This window comes from Planococcus citri, chromosome 4, assembly GCF_950023065.1.
Source record: "Planococcus citri chromosome 4, ihPlaCitr1.1, whole genome shotgun sequence".
In the NCBI taxonomy this organism is placed as follows: domain Eukaryota; kingdom Metazoa; phylum Arthropoda; class Insecta; order Hemiptera; family Pseudococcidae; genus Planococcus; species Planococcus citri.
Window position 1 is genome coordinate 36,030,843 of NC_088680.1, and position 18,761 is coordinate 36,049,603.

General features: G+C 33.5%; 3 protein-coding genes and 1 long non-coding RNA gene across 6 annotated transcripts in view; 3 read left to right on the forward strand and 1 right to left on the reverse strand.

Moving 5' to 3' along the window:
• Positions 1–18,761, forward strand: part of LOC135845684 (uncharacterized) — a 71,149-nt gene that overhangs the window by 47,430 nt on the left and 4,958 nt on the right. The window lies entirely within an intron of this gene.
• LOC135845693 (uncharacterized) overlaps positions 1–18,761 on the reverse strand; it is a 23,660-nt gene continuing 4,899 nt past the window's right edge. Inside the window, exons 1-4 of one of the 2 annotated variants that reach the window (XR_010558806.1) lie at positions 1,118–2,848; positions 490–725; positions 244–424; positions 1–176 (exon numbers count right to left, since the gene is read on the reverse strand). This is a non-coding gene — a long non-coding RNA (uncharacterized LOC135845693). Of the gene's footprint in view, positions 177–243; positions 425–489; positions 726–1,117; positions 2,849–18,761 lie in introns of those variants that run through there. The other variant, XR_010558807.1, reaches the window with a different exon arrangement.
• The window catches only part of LOC135845682 (uncharacterized), a 27,204-nt gene continuing 11,847 nt past the window's right edge, over positions 3,405–18,761 (forward strand). Inside the window, exons 1-2 of one of the 2 annotated variants that reach the window (XM_065364451.1) lie at positions 3,405–3,680; positions 8,008–8,157. The gene's annotated coding sequence lies outside the window, so the exon portion shown is untranslated. The remainder of the gene's footprint in view (positions 3,681–8,007; positions 8,158–18,761) is intronic. The other variant, XM_065364449.1, reaches the window with a different exon arrangement.
• On the forward strand, positions 10,402–16,889 carry LOC135845687 (uncharacterized). Its single transcript, XM_065364463.1, has 2 exons — positions 10,402–12,754; positions 13,799–16,889. The coding sequence occupies exon 2, from the start codon at positions 13,834–13,836 to the stop codon at positions 15,928–15,930; it is 2,097 nt and encodes a 698-aa protein (XP_065220535.1). The 5' UTR covers positions 10,402–12,754; positions 13,799–13,833; the 3' UTR covers positions 15,931–16,889.

An 18,761-nucleotide genomic window follows, 5' to 3' on the forward strand; every position in this document is an offset into this window, starting at 1 on the left:
TAGGTTTTGTCAGTTTATTGTTTCTCACATGTCACACTTACAATGACATTTTATTCAATAATGCAGTAAGATTTCCAACATTTTGAAATTTTCTCATGATTTTTTGAGCAACAACTTCTTTAAACAACATTGGATTGTGTAGTTTGTGTTTCATGTAACAGGGGCATACTTCTTCACTTTGAAAAAAAAAAGATATTGAAACAAATAATTATGAAAAAGTAACAAAAAAAGAGTAAAAGTTACCTTTCCCCACAGCTACATTCTTTACATTCTTCACACAGACACCCATTGCAAGCCTCTACCATTGGAAATGAAACTAGGGACCATTTTCCGTGCATTCCTTCATGTATGAAGAATTTGTGAGTAGACTTGAAATCTTCGAAATCTTCTTCAGTAGCTGCTGGTAACACCTCAGATATTCTTTCTGTTACAAAGAAAATTATTAGAATATAATCTATAGGTTAGGTAAAAGTTAGTAATCCTACTTACGAGATAAATTAGTTCTCGACGTTCTCGTTTCTCCGTCCAAAAATAATTGGACGGAATTAAATTGGGCGTTTTCCTCGCCTTTATATTATTTCCTTGACATCTCAGTCACTGTGCGGATGACTCCTTTCTCTAGCTTTGTAAGGCTGGTGAAATTTTGGGCTGTCCCCTAACCCAGCTTTTTTACAATATCAACAAGACCTGATGCCATTTTTATTTGCTGCACTTCATTCCTGTACCTTTAAGGAGTAAAGCTAATTTAATAAACCTGATTTTTAAAAAAATGGAATTTTAACAAAAAAAAAGCAGTAGGTAAGTACTGCAATTTCAACAAAAAAAACAGCTATTAACTTGAGAGAAATTGAATTTTTTTAAAATAAAAAAAGCAATTAACTTTAGAGAAATTGATTTTTTCAAAAAAAAAAAAAAACAGCAATTAACTTGAGAGAAATTGAATTTTTTTAAATAAAAAAAAACAATCAACTTTAGAGAAATTGATTTTTTCAAAAAAAAAAAACAAAATTTACTGGAATTTTAACAAAAAAAAACAGCAATTAACATTAAGAGAAATTGATTTTTTCAAAAAAAAAGCAAGTACTCATACATAGATAAAATTTTTAAAAAAACTTACACTGTCCAGAAACTCTGCTGAAATTGATCCTTATTGTCAATTTCTCCTCGGTGACTGAAGTAGATTCAAATGCAAAGTGCGAAACTATTTCACTCAAATTTGATTCAATTATTTCGTCTACAAGTTGGAATTTTTGATCACCCGGGTGGTTCAAATCAAGCGTAAATTTGGCTAAGTTGATTTCATGTGTAGGTTGCTTTTCCAAATAAGCTTCTACTATATATAAATGAAGTACCATCAACTTTAGTCTTATACCTATGTAAAAGTAATTCGTACATCACGCAATGGAAAACAAGAAAACTGCACTATACTTTGTCCACACAATTTTATTCTTTATAGATACCCATTTTCCATCCTGTTTTGAAATAAAAAATGTACTTGAGACTGTATAATATCAAAGTTATATTGCCAAAAAAATAGCTAATTTTGTTGCATAGTCTGTCAATGTTAAACTCCATTACCTTATGCAATCAGTGCTATCTTTCTCATTCCTTTATGTATCCCATTTCAGGCTGTCTCTCTCACTCCTTCATGAAGATTGCTCCAGACAACTGGAAACTTTATTGTGTGAGAGTGCAAGTGCCAGCAAAAAAAATACCTAATTTAGTTATGTATTGCATAATACTAATCTACCTATGCAAGTTACCACCAACTTTGTTGATGCTAATTTTTTTTGGAAAGTAATCAAAATCTTCCACTTTCAATTAATTTGAAATACATTTCTGTAGAAAAAAACCAGTGGTGAATTGAAACCATAGGGGTCCCATTAGTGGCCATAATAAAATTTGTTTATTTTTTGAACTAAGTAAGTAGTAAGTAGTACGTACGTAGTACTTATTTCTGCATTAATTTTTTTCACCGCGATTTTTTGAAATTGAAAATCATTGATTGTGGCCCCTTCAGTTTGCAAGTTGGACAAAAAGTCATAACTGGTAATTTTGTTCATTTTTCAAAATACTACTGACCCCTATGGTCAAAATTGGATTTTTGCTCTAGATTTTGAAAACGTATTTTGCTCCTTTGATTTTCAAGATAGGCAACTTGTACATCTTACGTTTTTTTACTCGTAGGCCTATATACCCGGTCATATCCAAATCCGAAGTTTGTACTACCACTCCCCGGACACCCTGTATAGGTAGGTTAATTAGATATACGTAAGTACGTTAACTAGTGTAGGTACAGGGTGCGCAGAAACACCGAATACCCTGCTGAAGAAAGTTTTTTGTTGAAAATACGGGTTAGCATCACGAAATGAAACCTCACGATTGTTGGAATGTTATCACCTTATCATCTCAGTCTAACAACAACAACATGTGCTACTATTATTGTCATTCACTGTGACTAGCCAATCTTAATTATGTATGTATAATTCTATCAGCACATTCTCGTATAGTTTGGTTGCCTTTTGGCTCTTTGGTAATGAACGGTCAAGATTTAAGAATTTTAGAAGTTTTTTTTGGTTTTTTTTTTTTTTTTTTTGGTGTACCCTAGGATGGGTCGTTTTTTAATTTTTTTCAAGTTTTAATGTACCTAGCAAAAAATCATTGCCAAATGACCTCAATAAGACACAGAAAAATTTTGGATTTTTTGGTCAACGTTTGCCCTTCTCTCCTCCCGTAACTTGAGCTCAAAGTTTTCAAAATTCAAAAAATTTTCAATTCTTTCAATTTTTTCTACAATTTTTTTTTAGTTGGGTGGTCCAATAAAAACAGGAATTTTATCAATGAAATTAATTTAAAATAGATTTATTGATTTAATTTCATTCCTGAATTAATAATTCAATAATGAAGTGGAAATAAATTTATTTTATATGAAATGATTACATGAATTTACCTATTACGAGTATTTTATTTCAAAATAAAAATACTGATCTTTAGTTTTGGATTGCTCATTGTGTAAAATTTTGGATTCGACTTTGAAGAAATTGGAGTTAATTGGATCTGTTCAGTTGCAGAAATGAAATGGAAAACAATTAAACAAAAGTAGGTAATGTATTAGGTACGCGTAATACGTAGCGTAGGATATATTATTTTAAAGAGCTTTGAGCTTTACTTGCTCAAGTGTCAAGTATATGATTTGTCTATCTTCAATTCTTCATAGGAAATTTAATTAATCGTAGCCGCGGCAACACTGACGGCGCTATCTGTTTAAAAAAAAGTACACTGTAGCGTAAACGTGTGTGTGTGTGTGTGTGTGTGTGTGTGTGTGTGTTCGTCGTTCGTTGATAGTTCGTTAGTACACGTTTCACGTCTCCCTCCGACTCTTTCCTTCGTTTTACACTTACGTCAATTCAGTTTGTGAAAGAAATGTGAACGCTGTGCAATGTATTTGTATTTATGATCGCTATTCGTATCTTATTTCAATCGAATCGAGTAATATTTTGCATATTTTCGGCGACTAGTTTTGTTCGGTAATACGCCAAGTAACTGTCAAATGATTCTGTGTCGCGTGTGATGCAGATAACCCGATTTATATACGAATAATTATGCAATCAATGAGTTGATTCGAGATATAATATGCACTTCGATGCGTGAAACTACTTATTCAGATTGTCCGATTATTGGTGAGTTAGCTTGAATGTATTCATTATATTATTTAAGTAGTTTATTTCGCATTTTGGATGTTGGCGTGCAAACTCGTGTTCGTATAATTTTGATGGAGTTTCATCATTTTATCGTTCAGTTGTTAATATTAATTATGTTTCTGTCTTTGAAACGTACGTGGTATTTTGGCTCTTGAAGTTGAGTCAACATTGTTTTTTATTGCGATAACGCGGCCGGGCCGTATTGAAAGTGCGACCGGCGAAAAAGCAGGGTTGCCAGTTTGTGATATGTTGAATGTGCATGGTGCTCTTGCTTGCAGTTGCTTCGAATGGGTGTTATTTTTAAATTTAAAAATGCATATTGTGAAGGTATGCAATTTATTCATTATAGGTACTATTAATTAATAGGTAATTTTAGTGTCGTCAACGCTCATTCGCACTTCTTACCATTAGTACCCGATTAATTTTTCAAACTATTTCGTATTAGTGAATTAAAATTAATCACCGAACAAAAATGAAAAATTGAAGACACCATTGTTGATTTTATTCGTTGTTTAATCAATATGGATTGAAGTTTTAATTGAAAAATAATTAACATTCCTCTACTGTAATATAAAATCTTCGAGTGTTTTGAGTTCCAAGCAATTATTTGGTTTTGAGGGGAAGAATTGAATTGAAGTGTTTAAGGGCGACAACTTGTAACATTTTTGAAAAAATGGACAATATTTTTGGAAATTTTGCAAGAACATGTAAATAGCAGGATTATTTACATGATTTGAAAGAGGATAGATATTAGAAAGTGAAAGGATACACTACGTGAAATACGTACAAATAGGTTACATATACCTACCTAGCTTAAAGTGTAAGAAATATTTTCAAAACGATTTTTCTAAAATTGAAAACAGAACAAACAAAACCGGTACACATTTTTACTTTTTATAATGCTAAACAAAACAGGATATGGTATAAATTTTCAAGCTGGCCTCTGAACCTGAATTTTCAGCTTGATTGCAGTTTTTTTGATCTTTTTTCCATTGGAGTTTTTTGCAAATTTGCACGAAGTTTCCAAATTTTTTGCAGTGGTTACAAGTTATCCTACGAGTATTTTTAATTCCTTCGTTGAATTTCTTTTTCCTGCATTCGTGCTTGGGAATAATCAGGGATTCTATACTTATGAATGCTCAACTGTGCTCAAATTAGACGTTTTGAATCGACAATTTTCGGTGTAGTAATGGGTTTGAATTTCGCAATGGTTACAAAATTTTTGAATTTGAGTGTTTGATAGATTTATAATTTGGAATTTTGCAGGCTTGTTAACCGAAAAAAAATATTTCCGGTTAAGGTTATGGTTAAAAATTAAACAAGAAATTCAAAATTTCGATTAAAGGTTACGGTTAAGGTTATTCATTTTTTAAAGTTACGGTTAAGGTTCAGGTTACGGTTATTGATGACCATTTTTTTCGGTTAATGGTCAAGGTTAAGGTTACAGTTTTTGGTGGTAATTTTTCCAGTTGAGCTTAAAATGTCGGTTAATGGTTAAAATTACAGTTGAAAATTTGAAAATTTCCAAAAATTCTTTCGGACTTTGAAATTTTGAAGTTTAAAAAATTGGAAAACTGGTAATATTTTCAATGTTTTGATCATTTTTTTGATTAAAATTTCAAATCACTACAAATCACATTTAAAAAAACTCAGATAAAAAGAAAATAATGAATTTTAAAATTTTGTAACCGGTTTTTTTCTAAACATTTTTTGGTTAAGGTTATGGTTACGGTTTATTTTGATCTCAGAAAACGGTTACGGTTACGGTTATGGTTAGTGATATTTCAAAAAAAAAAGGTTTTTTGGTTACGGTTAATTTTTTTCGGTTAATTAACCGGTTAATTTGCGGTTACGGTTAATGGTTAAAAACCGGTTAACAAGCCTGGAATTTTGTTCTTGTTGTTGCAAACGTGTTATTTTTGTTCGTTAATTCATTTTCTTTCGAGGATCCTCCGCTTGGAGAAGGAGGAGGAGGAGGAGGAATTGGAAACGACCTTCGTATTTTGTGATACGTATGACGCTCCTCGATCTGAACGAAACCACACTAGATCGAATATGAGACCATGTTGAACTGCCGGTGACCAAAATTTTAGGATTCAAAGTTCATTTTTGGTAAATTTTTGAAAAATTGAAAAACAAATGGAAAATTTTGTTGAAAATGTGTTTTTTGACTTTTTTTTTATGAAATGTAATTTTTTTTGAGAAAAGTGAACCTATGTGAAAAAACCTTCATTTCAACTCACACAAGCCTCCAGCAATTTTTCAATTTTTTTCTGAAAGGAGGAGTTGCGATAAGGCCATTTTTTGGCCCCACCTAATTTTCAACTCGACCACTCTGAAAATGTTGTAATAAATGTCCGAAATACTAATCCGTAGTTAGTTAACCCAAAATGACCAGTTTTTGGGCTCCAGGGGTTCCCAAAGTTGTGAATTTCAATTTTTGACCCCCGGGAGCAGAAATGGGAGGGGGGGTTGGAAAACTTGGGAACCACCATTTTGGACCTACCCCTTTGAGCCCCGCTAAAAAGCTTTTTATATTTCATTAGTATCTGAAAAACCTCCATCCTACCAAATTTTTAGCTCAATAAAATTTTGCCAAAAATCCAATTTTACAATTTATCGTAATTTCGATATTTTGGGAACCCCCAGAAAACTAGAAACCTGTGATTTGCGCCAAACGTAACGTTTTGAGGCATATATTCAATAATCTAGATGAAAAAGTTGAATTAAGCTCTCTGTATATTCGTAATTTTGAACCCTTTTTTAGAGCCCCCCCCCCCGATTTTAGGCACCCATAAAAAAGGCGTTTATGCATAGTTTTTCAAATAAATTGAAGAATTTACATTTGAAACACATTAGCAAGTGCTCGCTAATTTTTCGAGTGATTTTTCCAGTTAGTTTCAAAATTGAGCTATTTTGGGTCAAATTCTGAGATTTAACTCTTCGAAAAGACGTTAAAATCAGGTTTTCACGATTTCAACATTGTAAAAATCTCAGAATTTGATCCCAAATACTTAGTTCAATTTTTGAAAGTTACTGGAAAAATCATTCGAAAAATTATCGAGCACTTGCTAGTGTGTTTCAAATGTAAATTCTTCAATTTATTTGAAAAACTATGCATGAACGCCTTTTTTAGGGGTACCTAAAATGGGAGGCTCTAAAAAAAGGGTACAAAATTACAAATATACAAGGACCATAATTCCACTTTTTCATCTAAATAATCGAATATATACGTCAAAACGTTACGTATGGCGTAAATCCCAGGTTTCTAGTTTTCCAGGGGTTCCCAAAATATCGAAATTACGAAAAATTGGAAAATTAGATTTTTGAGTACCGGCGAAAATTTTTATTGAGGTCGAAATTTGGTAGAGTGGAGGTCTTTCAGATACTAATGAACTGTAAAAAGCTTTTTAGCGGGGTTCAAAGGGGTAATATCAAAATGGTGGTTCCAAAATTTTCAAAAAATTGAACCCCCCCCTCATTTTTGCTCCCGAGGGTCGAAAGTAAGAAAATCACCTCACATAACGTTTATCGGATTCGATTCAAAAAGATATTTTACGTTTAAAAAGTTTTTGAAAATAATATTCAGTGGTTCCTAAAATTATTTTTTTATTCGCAACTTTGGGAACCCCTGAAGCTCAAAAAATGGTCATTTTCGGTTAACTAACCACGGATTCGTATTTCGGACATTTATTACAACATTTTTAGAGTGGTCGAGCTGAAAACTAGGTGGGGCCAAAAAATGGCCTTTCGCAACTCCTCTTTTCAAATTGTTCTGGAGACGCCAAAAAAAAAAAGTTGAATTGAGATTGTTTTCTGTTTCATAAAATAATTGCGAACATCGAGATTCTTGAATGAATGCATGAATATCAGTTTATTTAATGAAAATGCGCACAGTTGGCATTATCGTTTAATAGTATTACCTACCTACAAGAATAGATTTGACAAGAGGAAAATCAACAGCTTTGAAAGATAGCTGAACTATACAAGTTCAGTCGTATAAAAGAACACAGAGGTACATAAGTATTCTGCTTCTGTTGATGACAGGTAAAGAACACCAATATATGTACCACATTATTCCGAAAACCCAACTAAATTTCCAGAACTTGACTTCCTCCAGATTTTCTGGTCTTCACTTCTAGAACAGTGTCTTTTGTTTCAGATGTAACTTGAAACTTATTGCTTATGTAGGTATTGGTAATTTTATCCATAAAATTAGAAAGAAAAATCCTTACGAAAGATAACATGAATCAAGTACTCGAAAGTAGTACCTAATGGATTACGTTTAATTTGATTTTGATTTCAGAATATCAAATTCTAATCGAAAACTAGTTTGAAAAAACAAAAACAAAAAAGTAAAGATGATTTCTCAGATTCGTGAAAGAATGAGACTCGAAGAAAGCCCTCTGAAATATCCCACCTCTCCGGCTACTTTACTTCAATTCGCTGCGACCAGGTTGGCGCTAGATTTATATATTATTAAACATGGCCAGAATTGCCCCGAAGGGCAATTCAATTGCGAAAATATTCTTCAAGTTTCCCTACCAACTCGTATTAAAAACGTAATCGACGAACGAGTCGAGTCAGTTGGTCGGAAGATGCGGAAAATATGTCACCATTTTAACAAACTGCATAGTACAATAGAGGATGGTAACCAGAGCGATGACGCAAGATTCTTCGAAAGCGTGACTTATGGTCCTGATGGTAACATAAGCTTCGAACTTACAGCCAAGAAACTGCTATCTAACGACCGTTTGAATCTGCTGGAGAAGTTTGGAATCGCTTGTGTGTATAGCTTCGAAGATGATATTAGAAGAATTTGGCCGACTGTAAGCAATCTTGCAAGATTCGAGGATGCTTTCGTTTTCGATACAGATCGCGTTTTGGTGAGATATTGGGTCGCTCATATGGGCAGAGTTAGACGTTTGCTGCCACCGTATCCACATATGATGGCGTGCTTGAGGATACAGTGTAAATATTGGACTACTTTCAAGTACGTTTTGAATAGGATTCACTCGTTCCAGCAATATCGATGTATCAGTGCTTTCTTGCGAAGTGGTCGGTTCAAAAATGCTAAGTATATGCTGCCAAAGTTAAACAGGATTCAAATGCGTTACGTTTTGCAGCACCATGCCGGTGATATTATCGCCCAACTGGTTGTGAAAGAAAAATACATCGATTTCGTGATGCAAATTTGGTCCCTAGCCAAAGAATGCATTAGCGATGGGCAATTCTTACATCTTATACGGGCCTTGTGCCGAATATCGTACAAATGCTCCAGTCAGAACGATTGTGATAAATCAGCTCATGTTCGAATAGCTCTTAACGAAATTTGGACCAGTGCTCCGAACTCGCTGAAGTACGAAATTTTCAATTCCAACTTCGGTGAAAAAATATTAAACGATTTGGAAAATTTCGATCGCGAAAATCAAGCTGAGTGTTATCATCACGATATGAAGTTTTTCTTGCAGTTGTTCCAGGATATGCCTTTCGAAATGAGAAACAGTCTGTGGCTTCGATATTGGCTCGTCTTCGTTGTACGTTATCGTGCGGCATTTTTGAGTAGCTTTCTGAAAATATGTATGAGAAACGAAGAAATTCCACGGTTCGCGGAATCGGTGATGTTGGATTTTGAAATGGTAGGAAGTTTCCTCGATAGCTTATTCAAACGACAATATTACGAGGATGTGATGGATTACTTGAAAATTTGCTCAACGAACGACGGTCTGGTTCGAGAGATGGGAAGAGAAATGATCCAGAAGAGGAATAAATTACCCAATGATCCGCAATTCGATAAATTCACCGAGCTGAGCAAATTCATCGATGGCTGCTTTGCGGATAGCGAAGAGGTTATGAATTTCAAGGCGCGGTTCTATTTCTCGCAACAGTTCCAAAATCTGCTCGAAGCCAAGCTCAAATGTGGTGTAGCCAACGATCAGATACGCATAACCGAGCTTTTTTTGTATTCGCAACCGGATGTGGTTTACGCGAAGCGAAATTTACTCGAATATTGGCGACGTTGTTGTTTAGATTCTAAACTAATTAATTTTTATCATTGTAACGAATTTTTATCTTGGTGTATCGCTGATACGAATAATGTACCCGGTTCGAATCGTGATTTTCCTGTAGATAGAGTATTTGAAATATTGTTAATGGATGCTGTTCCAAAACTCACGTATTTATTAGGTCCTTTAGAATTAAGTAGATTCGAACCTGATCCCATGTCGACTAGAAAACTCGACGAATTTAATGTCGTAGATGCATTTTTAGCATGGTATTTCGCTACCCCTGAAGGGAAAAGAGAGTTCAAGTTGGATAAAATTAGGTCTCAAGATATACCAGGGGTGAAAAAAGTATTGAGTATGAAGAATGAAAGTGTGATTAATGATGTATTGAGTTGGTTCTTTGATGGAGATCTCGATCAAGTTAAGAATTTCAAATCTAAATTGAATAATGACAAAGGTGATTGCGCAAAGGATAGGAGTGAGCCTATGCTAGAGTAATTTCGTTCGATTTATTCTATGCGTCAGAAAACCGTAAGGAGTGAGTTCGTTATATGTGACCCGCTCTGACAAAACCGACCGTTTCGACAAAAAAAGTGCCCAAAATAATGCTGTTTAAAATGAGTTTTAGGGGTTGAAAGATCAGATTTTTGATAAAAAAACATTTTTTGAAATTTCGTCAAAATGGTCGGTTTTGTCAGAGCGGGTCACATATATATATTTTTTTTTACTTTTTTCTCGAGGAAATGTAAATAAAAAGTCTCGACCATGTTCTAGTCATCATTCGCAATTGCTGTACCGTTTTTTTAATAGGTAATTAAATTGTATATTTAGTACACATAACTGTCTAGAAATTTCAAAAGAATATCATGTCTCATAATTTCTTTTTGAACTGAATCTACTTTAAAAAATTGCATTCATCAACGGCACACCAGAAATTGATCATAATAAATCTTTAAACCTCCCTCACTGGTTCCTGGGGCTAAGAGCGACATAACGAATTTTGCGTTATTTTGTCTGCAAAATTTTAAAACTTGAATCGATGTATGAGTAGATAGTTGATTTTTTGGGAAAATTTGAGGGGGATTCGAAAAAAAATTGTGAAGGATCTCAAAATACTCTGGAAAAAATTATAGGTCTTCTAATTTTTACCATCACTTTTCTATCTACTGCGATTTAAAATTTTAAAATTTTCGTTGAAAATCGAAAAGATTTTTTTGATTAAACACAAGGGTTTTGCATGAGTTGCATGACTTACAAAAATGATACAATTTTGAACATATTCCAGACTTGTAAAATAACCCGAAAAAACTGAAAAAATGTCAAAAACAGCTTTCTTACTTCCAAGTGGATGTACCTAATACGCATGGCCAATAATTATCGTTTTATCATCAATAATTTTTTTTTTTTGATTTCCAACGTATACCTAGGTATGTAGATATATTTTAAAATTTGAATTTCTAGTAGAAAAGCGATGGTAAAAGCTGGGGGACCCAAAAATGTTCTCATTGGTTTTTGAGGTCCCCCAAAAACTTTTTTCAAATCTACTCCAATTTGAACAAAAAAAATGAGTCGAAGACTATGTATATTTGAGTGGAAGATGAAAAGTACGAGAAAATCACAATAGCTGCACTTTTTTGGTAAAAATTTCAAATTTTCAAATTTTTTGTAAGTATTTGAATTTTCTAAAAAATTACCTCGGTCAAAAGAGAAGAATGTTAAAAGACAATTATTGCGTTACTACACTTTTTTGGCGAAAAATCGTCTTAAAAAGTTCAAAATTTTCCATTTTTTAAAAATATTTCATAAAGTGACTACAGGACTCCGCCCTCTGGGCTGCTCCGCTGCCCCCAACCCGGCTCGTTCCTTCGCTTCGTTGTGAAAAATTGAATTGAAATTTAAAAAACAATACCTAGGTACCTAACTAAAATTAGATCAAACGCCAAAAGCAAGAAAACCTATAGGTTAAAATAAAATCAGACACAAAAATCGATATAGGGCTCTACCTATACCTATAAAAAAGGAGACCTCAAAAATACAAACGGAAACAATAAACATTGAAAATCAAAAGACCTCAAAATGATGACCAAAAAAATGTCATCCTCACAATCTCGAAATGAGATAAAAAAAATTCTACAAACGAATTAATTGACCGTTAAAAAACAAAATGGAAAAACAAAATTTTGAAGTTCTAGAAATGAAATCGATATTGAAAATACTCAATTGAAACAAAAAAATAAAATTGGAACACCGAAAGTATTAAGGTAGGATTTTACGAGAAGAAAATGTAAAAACAAAAACATACTCAACATTTTAGTATTAAATTCGAATGAAATTAGCCAGTAGTGTATGAAAAAGTCCTTATAAGAAGATTTGAAACGATACGTTTCAAGAATAAAAAAAAGTTTTTAAAATTACTACCTATTACAGAAATTAATTATGTATGTGTAATTTAAATACAAAAAACAAAGAGTGAAAGGGAATGAAAAATAAATGCATAATAAATAATAGGAAAAATTAGAAAAAAATCACAATAAAAAAATGATGGGAAATGATAAATTGAATAAAATATGAACAAATGAAGGGCTTTATGGAATCCAAAATTAAAATAGAAATTGAAACCAAACAGCAACATAGAATAATATAGTAAATATGAAAATGTAGATAGAACTGGAAACAAAACAAACACAGGCGTAGGTGTCCAGTTGTCCAGCAGTCAGCAATCAGCATTCCCTAGAGCGCTTTCTTCAAGTCGAGGCATTGAAGAGACTTCGCCATCACTAGTGCAAGTGGTACGTTTAGTTGAGTGGATGCTAGAAAAGGCTAGAACTGACCACCAGTATAATTAATGACTTATCTTGTAGGCTTGTTTAGTATACCTCTACCTACATAAATAAGTGTTGTGAGGATAACATCATACCACCTTGGTTAGCTTGTTGTTGTCGTCTGTTTTCTCGACTTTTGATCGCCTAAGGAAGTTGGTGTTTCTACGCTCATGTGTTATAGTTGATGTGTAATTGATTTATTAATGGTTATTTGGTCATTTGAAAGGTATGTACCTATCTTCATTTTGTAATTGAGAGAAATTACTAACCATATTACAGTTAATCATAACAAAAATGCTAGTGCATTAATTAAACGATTATATTCTGGTCATTCAGGGTTAGACTTCAGCTGGAGCCATCGAGCGACGTGTTCTCGCCACCCAAGTTGAGTGATGGTTTTCGAGTTGCTTGAATATTAATAGATTGGCCAATTTTGAGGTGTTTTTCAATGGTTGAAGGCAAAGTTAGCACGCTTGAGCTCACTTATCCACACGTTGTCATTTAAATTGAGAGTTTTCGTCACAATCAATAAAATTATTTCGTTAAGATGCTGAATAAAATACTTTTTTGAAGCAAAAACTAATAGTTTGAGAAATCCTGAACTTGACGATAACGTACTCAAAATTTTTCTAATAGAGATCGCATGAACTGAAATTTTAAGAATTGAAACATTGAAAAAATTTCAAAATTTGGAGCTCAAGTCGAGGGGAGAAGGGCAAAATTTGACCAAAAAAGTTGAAATTTTTCGTACATCTTATCGAGGTCATTAGCAACGATTTTTCGTTAGGCTTCGTCAAAATTTGAAACAAGTCGAAAAATGACTCACCTTTGTACACATTTTGAAATGATCAATATGGAAGAGTTGTGGCGCGGCTATCATTTTACATATAAATTTTATTATGGAGATGAAAAAATTTGTAAAATGATTTTTAAAATGATTTTAAAAATGATTGCATCATTTAAAAGCCCAATTTTGTACATATTCGACCAAAAAATATTCTAGACTGAGCTGAAAATGTGTATAATACAGTACGTAATGCATGCATAGAAAAAAAAAAGGATTGTGATGCTGGGCTTTTTCAACTTTTCGCCCTTGTAAACGAAGTAGGTACCTATACTGAAGAAAAATGCCATGAAAAATCGACTGAAGTTGATTCGCCGCCTCTATAGCTGAATATGAAATTGCATGAACTATCGTTAAAGTTTTGAAACTGGCGGGCACCCCGTAGCAGCATTTAATGGATTGCGTTTCATTTGATTTTGATTTCAGAACATCGAATTTCACCTTAATTCGATCTTAGTTCCATGCATCTTGAGAAAATGATAAACGAAAACCGTCCACTAATTTATCCAACCTCTCCGGCCACCTTGCAACAGTTTGCGTTGACTAGATTGGCGCTAGATTTATGTCATTTTAAACGTTCATTGAAGGATTGCGACTTGGAAAACTTCAGTTACGAAAATGCCTTGCGAATTGCCGTACCAGCTGGCGTTATAAAAGTAATCGATAAACGCGTCCAATCGGTTGATAAAAAATTATCGAAATTGTACCTTCATTTCCGTATACGTAAGGACCAGAAGGATTTTAAAGTCGACTTCAACGAGAGATACTTCGATAGCGTGAGTTATGGTCCTGATGGCAACATCTGCTTGGAACTGACTGCCATGAAATTATTATCGAGTGAGGCGTTGAGCCAGCGAGAGAAGTTTGGAATCGCGTGTATGTATTGTTTCGAAGACGACGTTAGAAGAATTTGGCCGACGATAGCCCATACATCGGATCTCAGGGATGGTTGTTCGGAAGAAGTTAATCGTACTTTGGTGCAATATTGGGCTATGAAGATGATAGGTTCTAGTAATACTCCGAGGTATGAACGTATCGTCAATTGGATGACGCTAGAGCGTGTCTGTTGGCCCGCTTTCAAGTATATTTTGAACGAGATGAGCTCGGGAAAGCATAGATTCATCAAAGGCCTGTTACAGAAGGAGTTGAGATATGCCAAATACATGTTGCCGAAGTTGAATGAAACGCAGATGCGATACGTTTTACAACGTTATTCGGTTGAAATTATCACCAAATTCGTATGGAAAGAAAAACACTTGGATTTCGTTATGCAAGTTTGGAATCTAGCGAAAGACCTCATCAACGTTGATAAATTTCTAGAACTGTTGTGTATTTTGTGCAGTAAATCGTACAAATGCGCTGACCAATCCGAGTGTGATAAATTAGTCCACGTGAGAATAGCTCTCTGTGAAATCTGGATCACTGCTCCGAACTCTTTGAAGGACGAAATTTTCAAATCCGACAAAGTGGTTAGGATCTTGATCGACTTGGAAAATTTCGATCTGAAAAATAAAATGGAATGTTACCATCACGACGTAACATTTTTCTTGCGCCTCTTCAAGGATATGCCTTTCGAAAGCAGGAATAGTCTGTGGATTCGATATTGGCTCGTGTTTGTTGTTCGCTATCGTGCGAAATTTTTAGATACTTTTTTGAGATTATGCATGACAGAAGAAGAAATCCCACGGTTCGGAGAAACCGTGATGCTGGATTACAAAACAATTAAACCTTTCCTCGATTTTTTACTCGAACGACAACTTCACCAAGACTTGATAGACTACCTGAAGGTATGTTCACCTAATCACGAGCTGTTTCGAGAATTTTTAGCAGACTTCGTTGTATCGAGCGATAAATGGCTCGATAATCCGCAATTCGATAAATTCACCGAGCTGAGCAAGTTCATCGATGGATGTTTTAGTGACTATGACGAGATCGTGAGCTTCAAGTCGAAGATTTTTTTCACCCTGCAGTTCCAGAATGTTCTCAAAAGTAGGCTCGGAAGTGGAATAGTTGAGGATATGGTATCAATAACTGAACTGTTTTTATACAATGAATTAGATCTGATTAATGCCAAACGAAATTTACTCGAATATTGGCAATCTTATTATTTAAAATCGGCTAAGATAAATTTTAATGATTGTAAACAATTTTTATCATGGTGCATCGCTGATACGAATAATGTATCTAGTTCGAATTGCAATTTTCCCGTAGATAGAGTATTTGAAATAGTGTTCCTTCACGCCGTTCCTAAACTTTCCGTATTGTTGGGTCCTTTGAATATGAATAGATCTGAACCAGAGCCCTTGATGGCTAGGAAACTAGACGAATTTATTATCGTAGATGAATTTTTAAAGTGGTATTTCGTTACTCCTGAAGCAGTAAGAGATTACAAACTGGGTAGAATATGGCGTCGAGATATACCAGAAGTAGGGAAAGTATTAAGTGTAAGGAATGAAAGTGTGATTAATGATGTGTTGAGTTGGTTTTTCGATGGCGATCTCGATCAAGTTAGGTATTTCAAAAAATGTAATGATACCTGCATTAGAGTAAGTTTGTAAAACCCTCCTCCCCTCATTTCCGGTTTTTAAATTTTCCTACGCTGAGATTTTTCAATTTTGGTTGGAATAGATATTTCGAAAACGAAGTCTGTTGAAGAAAAACAACTCATATTTTTAGCATTGTAGAATCCTAATATGTATGCTACATTTTTGTCTTTTTTAATCAATTTTTTTTTCTCAAGATCCAGAGTCGTTTTTGGTTTGAAAAGTTTGTGTTTGTTTTTAAGATTTACTTGTAATTTAGTTTTCTATTTTGACTCTAATGAATCATTTACGTCGTATTACTACTCTAGTCTTGATGACTCTCTCACGGGAAAAAAAAATTAATAAAAATTACTATTTCAGTATAGTAACCGGATACCATTCAAAAATAATAGTGATTTTTACTCAGCCAAAAAATACATTTTACCTATAGAATTAGGTAAAATTTATTACTCTCATAGTAAAATTTACTAATCTCATAGTAAAAATCACAATATTTTTGAATGGGATCAGGTTACTGTTTGAAATAGTAAAAATTATCCACACTTTTTTTTTCCGTGCTTCGATGGTGGGTTTACAATTTTGCAACTATTGTGCTAGATCATGACCGTCACAATGTTGTTGAATTTCACATCATATTGAACTCCCAAATTTATTATTACGTTTGTATGTATTACTTAGGTACATCTGATCATTTTCCGTAATTTATTTACATATTAAAAGCTAACTGCATGCAAGATGAAAACAAGTTATCTGATAACATTATCAATTTTATCATATCGTAACGTTATTTAGTTGAAATTAACATGAGATTACGTCTCCGAGTGATATATTTTCATAATTACCTACCCAGTAAGTCTAAGCTAAGTACGTTCATTTGTAATTATTTTAATATGTGCATATACCTATCTACGTATGTGAACTGAATTGAAGAGTAAAAAGTTTATTCATTTTATAAAATTTGAAAAGCAAATACACTTATTTTGTATTTATTGAAAAATCACTTGTTTTGCTTATTTCATATCGAGATAAATGTCGAATGTGTGCAGAGGGAAGATTAGCTCCTCCTGTGGTAATTTGAAACTATGCAACCCCTATTGTTGATATTTTTATACTTGACGTAATAACCGTCGTAAAAAAAAAAATTCAAAGATCCTGATTGTGAGCAAATAAGGATGTAGTGGAAATCCAACGACTTCTAGTCTTGAAGGGTGAGCTGGTTGTGCTCTAACTAAAATCGTATTCAATCTTCCCATAAAACTTATTGAAATTCAAGCTGTCATAGTAAACCAGTTTCTTTTTTGGAACAGCAATGGTCATGTTTGCCTCTTTCTCAAAGTAGTCGTCTCAGTGGCTCTGTAGGCGATGCCGAAATACCACTCTAATAAGAAAAATGGCGGGGAATGAGTTTTCATGCAATTTACGAGCTCAATTTTTCAACATTCGATTTCTTGATTGGACTTTTTTAGGTCTTTTTTACAGATTTTTTTCGATAATTTGTAATTGGTACGTCGGGTTTAGCCTTTGAGTGTGGCCTCTTTGTGCCCCTTCAGATCAGAATTTTTTTCATCGCCGCGGATTAAGATTCGTAGCATTTTGATTTTCACTCTTTCCCCGATGATTTACGAGTATGTGAATTTTCATTATTATCCATTTTTTTTTTTTTGCTTTTCTTCACTACCTACTGTATTCTGCAACTCGCTAGTGGAAAATTTGACTGAACAAAATTTAAGCAAGATAATCACCACGAAATTTTGAATTTGAAGAGTGATATTCCAAAACTCGCTTTGTCCATTTTCACAACTTTTCAGGAGAGAGGAAAAACAGTTTCCCTTTAAACGGGTAAATTGGCTTTTTAGGCGAGTTTAGCACATTATTTGGGTGGATTTATGATGTAGGAGTGTAGGTATACACTTCATCCACTAAATACTGCAGAAAAAAATTTCAATAAAAATAGATAAAGCGCGTTTTGGAAGATTATTTTTTTAAAAATTTTTAGTGAATTGGCTATTTAGGTGAGTTTAACACCTCATTTTGGTAAGTTGATGATGTAGGAATGTGAGTTACTACTTCATCTACCAAGTATCGCTGAAAAACGCACTTTGATAAAAATGGACAAAGCGAGTTTTGGAATATCACTCTTCATTTATAACTTGATCCAATTTTTTACAAAGAAAAATTCAATTTTTTCATTTTATTATAGTTTTTGAAAATAATATGGGCAAGAAAATATGTACTTCATTTTTTGAATCCATGAAATCCGTCTATGAATTCGTGGAGGGGAGCGAGGGAAGGGAAAAATAGGAGGTGTGAATTGTTGCCGATTTGGGTTTTCAGTTTGTGCAGAAAGCACGGAATTTTTTTTTCAAAATTGACATCATAAAAACTGTTGTTGTTTTCAATTTTTATTGAATTTCCATATAGGTAGTTCTGTATTTCATGAATTATACTTTTTCAAACACTTTATTTTCTAATTAAATTTCCTAGGAAACTACATCTTTCAAATTTGAAAAATTCGAGTTTGCATTTTATATGTATCTTCAAAACTTAAAAATTTGCTGATAATGGAAACAAAATCAGTTTGTTACGACGTTTTTTTTTTGTTTTTTAATGAGATATAAAATGTTTACAAAATGTGAGAAAAAATATGGAAAAGTTGGCAATTTTGAATGAATTGTGCATTTTTTTGCAACTTGAGCAATCAATTTTTGAAATCCAAAAAAAATATTTGCAAATTCAACTGTAGGCTGCTAAAGTTGTAGGAAAGGTGCGCACTGCGCAATTCATCCAAAATGGCGCATTTTCCCATAATTTTCTCAATTTTTTTTTGCCATCATGTAGTAGGTACA